Below are 11007 nucleotides of genomic sequence, written 5' to 3' on the forward strand. Positions count from 1 at the left end.
AGAAAAAGAGACTGTATATCGTTATTGTATTCGTGTATTTTTTTCGTCGGTTTTGTTATTGATTCAATTCTTTTTGTCATTGATTCAATGATGTTTTGTGAGAAATAATAAATACAGATTTCATATTATCAACATTTACATTAAGATTTAACTTTTTCTAAATTATAATTGACAAAATGGGTTTGCCATATTTAAAATAATAAGAGTAAAGTAAAAATGAATGAGTAATAAAATAAAATATGTATTACAGTTACAGCTTCCATAAATATTTATACAGATTGAGATACGGCGACGATTCCCCTTTTCACTTCTCAACAGACTATAGCACTTTTGCCCACATTCGTCATTTGGTAGATGAAGTAATCTTGGAACACGGCATGTTATCTGAAACCGGGTCTATAAGTATATATAGTCTAAGGTCTTATCACTGGTGAGTGGTGAGTACTCTCATATCCTCTTTGTTCGTGACTATACGCCGAATGCCAGTGGTACTCATTATCACTATTATCATTGTCACATTGTCACTATTGTCAGTTGAATTCATTGAATTCTAGGCATACATACGTCAAGATGGCTGAGCTAATTGCGGTACCTTTAAAGAAACCGTCCGACGTCGATGTTATTAAACCGTTAACAAACGTCATTAAATCAACATACAGCGGTGCGGGCAACCAAAAGGATTACACGGAAGCGATCGCCGAATTTAGTAAATTAAGAAACAACGCTTTGTGGCGTGCTTTCGAGAAGTATGAAAGCTGCTTGGAGGTTATATACGGGTATGAGTCATCTTTAATCAAGTACCGTTTCGATAATAATTACGTTAATTCTGTGAACGATATATATCTCGTTGTATTCTCGCTTCGTTAATTGTACGTTTATCGTTAATCGTCAAGACATACGAAAAAGGTTTTACAATCGGTTTCCGTGCACATATATATCTATCGACATCACGATGTGTTTTTAAACTGACGTGGATTAAGAAGGGATGATATAATCAGAAGTAAATGAATTCATGCAATTTAATACGGTTTATTGAATTCCGGGTGATTAACAATGATGCATCACTTTCTGTTCTAGCTACTATGATCAGTTGTGTGCGTTGGAGGGCAAGATACCTGCTCACGAATTACAGATCCCGTTCAAATGGAAAGATGCATTCGATCGTACCATATTCGGTGGAAAGCTCAGCTTAAGTAAGATTTGTAAAATGTGAAGATTACTTTTAGAATTATCGACTTTAGGCAGGATACAGATTAATCATACTTGGATCTAGACTTGCTAATGAATAGATACAAAACAGATAAGATAAAATTGTTATCAATATTTGAATCGTGCCTTCAAAACAATGTATACTGTGTGCATTAGATGTAGAAGACAAGAGGGCACTTTAGTAAGGAGTTAGGCAGTTTTTTTGGAAATTAAGTTGCCTATATATACAAATGTAGGCATTTTATTTAAATATTATTCGATGTTTCAGCTATTAGCACATTAGCTTACGAGAAAGTATGTGTATTATTCAATATCGCTGCCCTACAAAGTTCAATAGCTGCAACTCAATCGTTGGAAAGCGACGAAGGATTGAAATTTGCTGCGAAATTGTTTCAAGTAAGTGTCTAGGGTCGAAGCAATTCAATTAGTGTTATAATTTAAGTTCCTCTATCCTCTGTAACTTTTATCCTGGAAATCCTACAGGATTAAGTGCTAAAAATAAATTAGTGGCATACCTGCAGAAATAAAATGATGTATCTGATATTATTGTACGTGTTTCAGCAATCTGCAGGTATTTTCAATTACCTTAAAGGAAATGTTATGATGGCGATCCAACAAGAATCAACGCCCGATATTAGTCCGGATACAGTGGGTGCACTCTCCGCGCTGATGCTTGCTCAGGCTCAGGAAATATTTGTACATAAAGCGATTCACGACGCCATGAAAGATGGAATTGTAGCAAAATTAGCTGCACAAGCCGAGGAACTGTACGCGGAGGCGTTAAAGTTGTTTCAGAAAGAGATTTTCAGAGCATTTTGGGACAAAGAATGGGTTCCTTTGGTACGTTTGTATTCTTTCGTATTCAGTACCCGTGCGACTTTCCAAATTGAATAATTATTAGACTCCAGATTTTTTATGCAAAATAAGAAGTTTGTGCCTCAATTACTAATAATTTGAATGTAGTGGAAATAATATTAATACCCATAAAGTGTTATAATGTTTTCACTGTTTAAAATTGCACCTACTCATTTTTGTCATAAATGCATCAAATCCGGAGTCTAGTAATTGTATTTAATATTCTGCTACAGATAGCAGGGAAGCAAGCCGGATATCGTGCGATGTCTGAATTTTACCAATCGCTAGTATGTAAAAATAACAAAAACATCGGGGAAGAAATTTCTAGACTGGAGGTAGGTCTTATTTTCTGTACAAAATAAAATTCATCAATCTCGGACCTGTTATGTATTGAGATATACAGTAATTCCAAGATCTAAGCCGGTTTTCGGTTCTGTGCTGCGATAGAGATTAAAGTTACTCCATACCGTCAATGGAACCACTAAATACAGTCGAAATTATGTCGTGTTTAATGTCAATTTAATCAGAAAAATGCCACAAATAAGTTGATGGAAGTCCCATAAAAAAAATAATAATGAATAAAGAAATTTCGCAGTGGAAGGGGTAGGCGAGCTGGCTTAGATCGGGAAGCTCCATCGCGCTTAGATTGCGGGATTACTTAAAACTAAACCGTTTGTTCCCAGCATGCTGTGGAATTGTTCAAAGCAGCGCAACAGCGCTCGAACAAACCTTCCTTGTTCCAAGAATATGCGAACAGGGCTCAGAGGAATCTGACAGAAGTGAAGAAGGATAACGACTTCATATATCACGAGAGGATACCGGATGTCAAATCCTTAGAGCCTGTTGGCAGAGCCAATGTTGCAAAGTTGCTGCCCATGCCAGAAGTATTCAGTACGAATTTCAAAGGTTTGTTCAATGATCATTATCGAATAACGTGTTCGTTTCGATTATATTTTATATAGAATATAAAATAATATAATCTTCACGTTGCAGATCTTTTCGCTGATCTATTACCTGTTGGTGTTCACCAAGCATTGTCATCTTACGATGTACGCCGTAACGAATTGGTCAATTCCGAGATTTCGAAACTACGCGAGATGACGCAAGTCTTGAACAGGTTTGTAGCGACTTAAGTTAAGCTTAAAAGAATTTAAGCAGACTTAAGAAATCTTTGGTTGAATAATTTCATTGTTTTTAGCGTTCTGGCGAGTTTGAATTTACCCGCAGCTATCGAGGACACGAGCGGTACTGAATTACCTCAGTCTTTATTGGACAAAGCCCAATACGTGAAAGAAGCAGGTGGAATTAAAGCCTTACAAAACGCTATGACTGAATTGCCTGATCTTTTACAAAGGAACAAAGAACTCTTGGACGAGGTAAAAATAAGAATACAACAAATAGTAGGGGAAAATTTCGAGTACCCGAGTCTCGAGTCGGGTTGCGACTAGGGCTGTTACTTTCCTTCGAAGGTCGAAGATTTTGAAGCTTCGATTTCAAAAACTTCGAAGGTGATGAAAACCAAACGGAGTTTCGAAGCTTGGAGCTAAAAGATTGAAGTAAGTTAGAACTTCATACGAAGAGTCGAAGCTTCGGAAAAGTAACAGCCTTAGTTAGTTCCAGAACCCGGGGAAAATACCCGACCCGAAACCGAATTACCTGTCCACCCCTAAATAATAGCGAGAGATTTGAAAACCCTAATTGATTTGCAATGTTTGTGCTAGTCGGAAAGAATGCTTCAAGAGGAACGTCAATCCGATGATCAATTAAGGGAACAATTCAAGGAACGTTGGTCAAGAACACCTAGCTCTCGTCTGACAGATCAGTTTAATGTTGTTTTACGAAAATACCGTGAAATTATTAATAACGCAGTAACGGCTGACAAGGTAGGCAAATGGAGAAATGAATTATGCGAGTATTCGTACACGCGTGAATATATGCGTATCACACTGTTCCGTAGATTGTACGCGAGAAATACGAAACCCACCGAGATGGTATGGAAATTTTGAGCTTAGACGACAGTGCTTTGATAAACACGGTACCAACTGGATCGGCTGTACAGGAAAGCGGCACCGTGTCTCAACTTAGGAAACTCATGGAAACTGTAGGCTTTACATCTTTCTTACATCACTTTACATTTATTTGATCTCTCAGCATCGTTCGATACTGTATAATCGCTTCACGTCGAGACTTGTAATTTCTTTTCGAGGTGGAAACGTTGAAAGCCGAACGCGACGTTATAGAAAGTGAACTGCAGTCCGCTGTTACCGATATAAAGACAACATTCCTGTCAGCGCTTGCTAAGGACGGTGCTATCGATGAACCGAACTTGTCTGTGGAAAGTATAGGAAAAACGTACGGGCCTTTACAAAAGCAAGTGAGAGACAGTGTGATGCGGCAGGAGCAGTTGATCGTCGAGATTCAAGTACTTACAAATACTTTCGTTTATTAGATGATAATAAAGCGTGCGCGGTTGTTAATTTACCAATAAAACTTTACGCAGAGGTGTCACGCAGAGTTCACGAACGAACAGTCTGGCAGTGGTAGCTCGAGAGAGGCGATGTTGTGCAAGTTGGCAGCTGCTTATGACGCGTATAAGGAATTGAAGAGCAACTTGAACGAGGGTGCTAAGTTCTACAATGATTTAACACAGGTATGATCGTGCTTCGTTAAGTGTTCCATAATTCATGGTACATATTAGGTCAGGTCAAAATCAAGAATAACGAAATTACGTGGGCGGCTTCGTTTTGTATGAAACATCCAGTACAAGCGCGCAAGACCGCTGTCATTGAAAAGCAATCTATTTCACAGTTGTTGGTGGTCTTCCAAAATAAAATATCCGATTTCTGTTTTGCTCGGAAAACCGAGAAAGAGGAGCTACTGAAAGATTTGACGACAAATTTGAGCCACACAGGTCCAGCTACAACTCCTACCATTCCAGCTCATCATAGTGGTACGAATAATCAATTCCGATAAACGATCTCTTCTTATATTTGTTTTTAAAAGTGTACATGCATGCAGGAATACCTGGACCAACTCCATCTGGAGCCGAACAAAGCCCACCATCCCAGTTGCCATACCCTACACAATATCAAGGAGGAATGCCTGTACCATACGGAGTTGCTCCCACTACACCATATCCTGCATATATTCCGACTCCTATGCCTGCAACGTATAATCCATATGCCACAATGCCTTATCCTCCTCAAGGTAACTGAAAATCTATCAAATATATCGAGAGACGTTTGTGTGTAAAAGTGCACGCGACTAGAATGAAAGAGAGAAAGTGAATGATAATGATAATTTTTATTCATTGTGTTTAATTTTCAGGAAATTTCAATCCGTATCAGGCTATGCCAGCTCCTTACGGTGGGTATGCGACTATGCCACGTTACGGTGGCAACCAGCCACGACCTGGCCAGAATCCATTTTGAAGAGTAGATTATATGTTACATGTATTACGATTGCAATTATAGGCACGCGAACGTACGAAATCAACAAGAAAAAAGCTTACATTTAATAACGTTGCAGAATTTAAAGCAAAATATATTTCAATGGCACTTGATCTTGTCCAGTACGAAGCAATGAATAAAAGTAACGCGGTTTAAAGATCGATTTAGAGGATAGATACTCCTTGATTGTTATTGCATTTTATCCAGTTGAATTTTGATACACTCGACATGTATTAATACGTGATATAAGTTATGCTTTAAATAATGCTTCGCGAAATGAAATGGAAGTTCTAAAGCTCTTGCAACATATAAATATATTTTGTATCGGAACGTACAGTAATGATTAATTAATAACGCCATCAAATTGCAATGATGTATGGTTATTGCCTTCATTTTGTATTTATAGAGAAACAATTTTATATATATATTAATGATTCTACGCTATGTAACACTGTTTGCAACTGTGCTTTCGTTTCGAATTGTATATTATATATTTTTTGTAATAAATTAGGATGTTCTCGATGAAAATCAGTGTGTATTCTTTTTTTCCCCACCCTCTACATATATATCCGACAGTAATTTTATAACACAAAAGTCAATTGTCGAGGTTTCCGAAAATTTTTCGAGTGTCTCACTCGTCGTTGAGCTGTACTACTGAATTTTCGAAATTTTTCAAGCATCTGACTTATCGTTGACTTGTACTACTGAATTTCGTGCCACCTCCTGTGACGTCATGTGCTCCTGATACTTTTCCAATTTTCGAGATTTTTAAAAATTTTCGGCCGTCTGACTTGTCGTTGACTTATACTACTGAATTTCGTGCCACCTCCTGTGACGTCATGTGCTCCTGATACTTTTCCAATTTTCGAGGTTTTTAGAAATTTTCGGCCGTCTGACTTGTCGTTGACTTATACTACTGAATTTAGTGCTACCTCCTGTGACGTCATGTGCTCCTAATACAAAATTCAATTTTCGAAAATTTTCGCCAATTTTCGACCGTCTGACTTGTCGTTGAGCTGTACTACTGAATTTTCGAAATTTTTCGACCGTCCGACTTATGGTTGACTTGTACTACTGAATTTAGTGCCACCTCCTTCGATATCATGTGCTCCTAATACTTTCTCAATTTTCGAGGAAATTTTTCGAAAACTTCAAAAAATTGAGTTTTGTATTAGGAGAACATGATATCGAAGGAGGTGGCACTAAATTCAGTAGTACAACTCAACGACAAGTCAGACGCTCGAAAAATTTCGAAAATTCAGTAGTACAACTCAACGACAAGTCAGACGGCCGAAAATTTTTAAAAATCTCGGAAATTGAGAAAGTATTAGGAGCACATGATATCGAAAGAGGTGGCACGAAATTCAGTAGTGCAACTCAACGACAAGCCAGATGCTCGAAAATTTTTTGAAAATTCAATTGTATTACTCAACGACAAGTCGAAAGGTTGGGAAAAATGGGTGATTCAATAAATATGTACGCAGATACGATTTTAATTATACTGTCTTTATTGATTCATTGTAGATCTCCATACATAAAATGTTTGTGTTGTACATGTACATCAATTATATTCTAATTTATCTGTTATCTATTTATAACAAGAATGTTATAAAAGAGCACTCTCATAACCTCTCGAATAATGACTAATATAAATATATAGGGCCCAAAGTATATTTGTTGTAACTCCAAGACGATTAGAGATAGAACGAACATACTTGGCTATTCTTCAGCAAATAGTTGGCAAATAGCGATGCCCGATTGTGCCCGATCACCGCACATTTCGTCGTTATTGGCCGAAGAATCGTCTTAGAGATAGAACGAATACACTTTGCTATTCTTCGGCCAATAGTGTTCCCCAGCACCGCACATCTTGTCGCTATTGGCCGATAGATCGTCTCAGAGTTAGAAAGAGTACACTTTATCTAGCCATCATCCGGCGTGCGCGTACGGTACGAACTGGAACCATTGGTACTTAAAAAATTCAAATCATTCAAATTATTGTAATCATTTACCGCAGAGTATTATGTATAAGATTATTTGTTCGTTGTGTCGATAATAACAATTCGAAAATAATTTCCTTTATGTCATGTCTAATAATTAAAGATCCGTATAGCTGTATCAGTATGTAGGTATTTCGAATTAGCGATTCGAATGAGTTTCAAGTTCATTGCCATGAAGCACGTAATTCAAGATGAGTATCGAACATCCGGTTCTATGTGACTCCCTCTGAAAACGCGCAGAGAATACACCCGAACCGAACCGAAACAATCCGGAGACAAAAATGGTGGGTGCGGAAAATGATAGTCAAGAGTCCAAGGAACTAAATGAAGCCGAAAATATGGATGACAATCAACAAAACGGAGAACTGGTTAACGCGGAGAACAACGAGGAAAGAGATGTGTGTGGATAATACATTATTTTATACAATTTTTCTGTTTCGCTGTTTGGTCCCTCCATGGAAAACATTTGTCGTGTTTTATCCGTAAGAATTAATGCATTCAACTTCGTCGTTCTGCGATTCAGGTGACTTTTTCATTGAAATTTTGTTCGACGAGAGTCTCGGTTTAAGCCGTCGTTTGTTCGATTCGTAAGTTCGTTCGATAACGTATCCACGACTATTTAATGGAACGATAAATATGATATAAAGTCATTCACAGCAACCTGTTCTCTTCAAAGATGACGACGATGATGATAATGCATATTCTGAAGGAAAAAATTGATTTTCGAGATGTTGCTTAAGATTGATTTTTCTTAAACAGGTAAACGCAGAAGTAGAAGAGCAAAGGAAAAAATATCAGCCGACCAGGCTCGAATCTTTCTTTGCGATTGCAAAGTCACTGATCATCCGTGGCCTCATTATCTATTTCATCAGTTATTTGTTCAGACGTCCTCAACCCACAGCCGTTAATCCGACACCCGTACAGGCTGTTAACATATTCGAAAATGGAACGCTGTTTGATCTGCATATCTATTTATCAGAGAACGAGAACTTCCATCAGTTCGATGACCCACGAGCGTTGGTATGGAAGGAAGAGGGATTGATGTACGGGGATTGGTCTAGCGGACCAACTAAGGATGGTCAGAGATATCTAGATTATAAATTTACCCCATCCGACAATTTGAAGAACAACGGGCAAATATTCCTTCATGTGTACGTTACGAAGACTGGAAAGTCTCCTAATCCGAGAGCAGGGAAGAACATCTATGCTGGGGAAAACATGTCGTATTCCAAGAAACTGTTGAACAAATTTAAAAAGCTTAAGTTCCAGAAAAAACATAATTTGTTGACCGGAGAAACCGCTGCCAGCAAAGACGAAATCGAAGTGTGTATATTTGCGAAATTCAATTATATTAGGTTGGAACGAAAGTTTGTAGCGTTTGTAAATTGAAATTGAAAGTTAGAATTCAGATATTTATTCATAGAGATTTATTCGATAACATATTTTCCATTCTGCTATATATAATAATAAACATATGAATAAATACTTTAATTTTATCTTCGGTTCTTAATTTGGAAAAACTACGAACTTTCGTTCCAATCCAATATTTTGCGAGCGTACGACTAAATGCATTGATATTTATTACAGAAAGCTGAATTAACGAATCAGCTTGTATCCCATTGGCATCCTAACTTGACTATCAACTTGGTAACCGACCAAAATCACTGGGTGTACGGTCAAGTTCCACCACCATTAGATACCTGTGAGTTCTTGGAATAGTAGAAAAATATAAAACTTCGTATTAATGATATTGTTTCGCAGATATACAATTCTCACCTGGTGGGATGTTCTACAAGCCTGTAATATACTTGAATGACTTCTGGAATATGCAAAAGGACTATCAACCCTTGAACGACACCGTAAAGGAACTTGAACTTAGATTAAATTATCAGCCTCTGTCGTTATTTAAATGGCAAATTTATTCGGCTCAATCGAAGAGAACCAAATTGACATCTATGCTTATGGGTATGTTGTATTATTTGTTAATGGTAGAAACGTGAACAGGCGATAGTAACACTATTTATTTTAAGGCGAGGGAGAAACTGCGGCAGAAGATGAAAACGATGAAGACACTTTCAAAGAAACATTATTGACTACGAATCCGTATTTGTTGGGTCTGATTATAGTTGTATCAGTATTACACAGTGTATTTGAATTCTTAGCATTTAAGAATGGTAAGGTGCAATCTTTTCACACGTATAAACTCACGTGTTCGAATTCACGTTGTATTCATTGTTCATTATTTTTCAGATATCCAGTTCTGGAACAATCGCAACTCTTTGGAGGGTCTATCAGTTCGATCTGTATTCTTCAATGTATTCCAGTCGTTAGTTGTGTTGCTATACGTTCTCGATAACGAAACGAACGCAGTTGTTCGGTTCAGTTGCATAATAGGTTTATGTATAGAAATATGGAAAATTAATAAGGTGATAGATATTAGCATAAATAGGAACTCGAAAATTCTCGGCGTCTTTCCAAAAATTAGTTTCCACGATAAAGGGTCGTACGTTGAATCTTCCACGAAAAAGTACGACAGAATCGCTTTTAAATATCTCTCGCGGGCTCTGTATCCTCTTCTAGCAGGGTACGCGATTTATTCGTTAATGTATTTAGAACACAAGGGATGGTATTCCTGGGTGCTTAATATGCTTTATGGATTTTTATTAACGTTCGGATTCATCATGATGACACCGCAATTATTTATTAATTATAAGTTAAAGAGCGTGGCGCATCTTCCATGGCGCATGATGTCTTACAAATTTTTAAACACGTTCATCGACGACATTTTCGCCTTCGTTATCAAAATGCCAACACTATACAGAATCAGCTGTTTCCGCGACGACATAGTTTTCTTCATATTTTTGTACCAAAGATGGATATACAAAACCGATCACTCTAGAGTGAACGAATTCGGCTTCTCCGGTGAAATGGAAGCCAACGGAACTGGCGATAAAGAGCAAAAAGCGATTGAGGATCGTCCGAAAGATAAGGAAGCTAAGAAGGACGATTAACATCCGGTACATAATGTTAGCGTTGACTGTATTATTCGAACTTTATCTGAAATTAATAAACTTATTAGTACCAAAGGATATATCTACACGCATTTACGTGTAACTCGGTAAATTTGATATAACTATGTGTGTGTATGTATATATTCTTTCGGGTTTGAAGATTTAGTCCAATGAGAAGAACCTTGCAAAAGATATCGACATCCGATACAACTGTGGATGTCCTTATACGTTGCGCCAGGCGAATTAACTATCGGGATAAGTTTAGTACGAGCCATCGAAAATAAATCTCGTCTATTCTTTTAAATAAGATGTTTCATATTCTAGCGAAAACTGTTGTCATCGTGCTTGGGTTTTTTGACTTTTTGTCTTTAACATCCTGATTTCGATGCTTTGTAATTGTTATCGTCCTGTACGATATATTGACAAATATAAAGTTTATTTCAATATTTAGGAAATACTTCAAAATACGATCCCCTATTCATA

The 11007-nt window shown here is 37.4% G+C and overlaps 2 protein-coding genes across 3 annotated transcripts; both read left to right on the top strand.

Annotated features, from left to right (window-relative positions):
• The first annotated feature begins 517 nt into the window (after positions 1-517).
• Positions 518-6052, top strand: LOC143217343 (programmed cell death 6-interacting protein-like). Of its 2 annotated transcripts, XM_076441522.1 has the most exons (15): positions 519-776; positions 1078-1193; positions 1478-1605; positions 1771-2049; positions 2298-2399; positions 2748-2970; positions 3058-3181; positions 3263-3440; positions 3786-3947; positions 4022-4165; positions 4271-4486; positions 4565-4714; positions 4873-5014; positions 5083-5271; positions 5392-6052. In XM_076441522.1, exons 1-15 carry the CDS (start codon positions 571-573, stop codon positions 5493-5495), a joined length of 2463 nt encoding a protein of 820 aa, XP_076297637.1. In that variant the 5' UTR covers positions 519-570; the 3' UTR covers positions 5496-6052. The 2 variants fall into 2 exon arrangements, with proteins under 2 accessions (XP_076297638.1, XP_076297637.1); XM_076441523.1 differs by lacking the exon at positions 5083-5271 and having other exon boundaries at positions 518-776.
• A 1683-nt stretch (positions 6053-7735) lies between these two features.
• On the top strand, positions 7736-10970 carry LOC143217345 (putative lipid scramblase CLPTM1). The gene is made up of 6 exons (XM_076441526.1): positions 7736-7911; positions 8273-8836; positions 9101-9215; positions 9275-9478; positions 9544-9687; positions 9764-10970. Exons 1-6 carry the CDS (start codon positions 7795-7797, stop codon positions 10522-10524), a joined length of 1905 nt encoding a protein of 634 aa, XP_076297641.1. The 5' UTR covers positions 7736-7794; the 3' UTR covers positions 10525-10970.
• Positions 10971-11007: the final 37 nt, after the last annotated feature.

The sequence above is a fragment of the Lasioglossum baleicum genome, chromosome 16 (assembly GCF_051020765.1).
Source record: "Lasioglossum baleicum chromosome 16, iyLasBale1, whole genome shotgun sequence".
Classification (NCBI taxonomy): domain Eukaryota; kingdom Metazoa; phylum Arthropoda; class Insecta; order Hymenoptera; family Halictidae; genus Lasioglossum; species Lasioglossum baleicum.

Coding starts and splice junctions, on each gene's coding strand:
- LOC143217345 (XM_076441526.1), top strand. CDS start 7,795: ATGGTGGGTGCGGAAAATGATAGTCAAGAGTCCAAGGAACTAAATGAA. Junction 8,837..9,100: donor CCAGCAAAGACGAAATCGAA/GTGTGTATATTT, acceptor TATTTATTACAG/AAAGCTGAATTAACGAATCA. Junction 9,479..9,543: donor ATTGACATCTATGCTTATGG/GTATGTTGTATT, acceptor ATTTATTTTAAG/GCGAGGGAGAAACTGCGGCA.
- LOC143217343 (XM_076441522.1), top strand. CDS start 571: ATGGCTGAGCTAATTGCGGTACCTTTAAAGAAACCGTCCGACGTCGAT. Junction 777..1,077: donor TGCTTGGAGGTTATATACGG/GTATGAGTCATC, acceptor TTTCTGTTCTAG/CTACTATGATCAGTTGTGTG. Junction 3,441..3,785: donor ACAAAGAACTCTTGGACGAG/GTAAAAATAAGA, acceptor TGTTTGTGCTAG/TCGGAAAGAATGCTTCAAGA.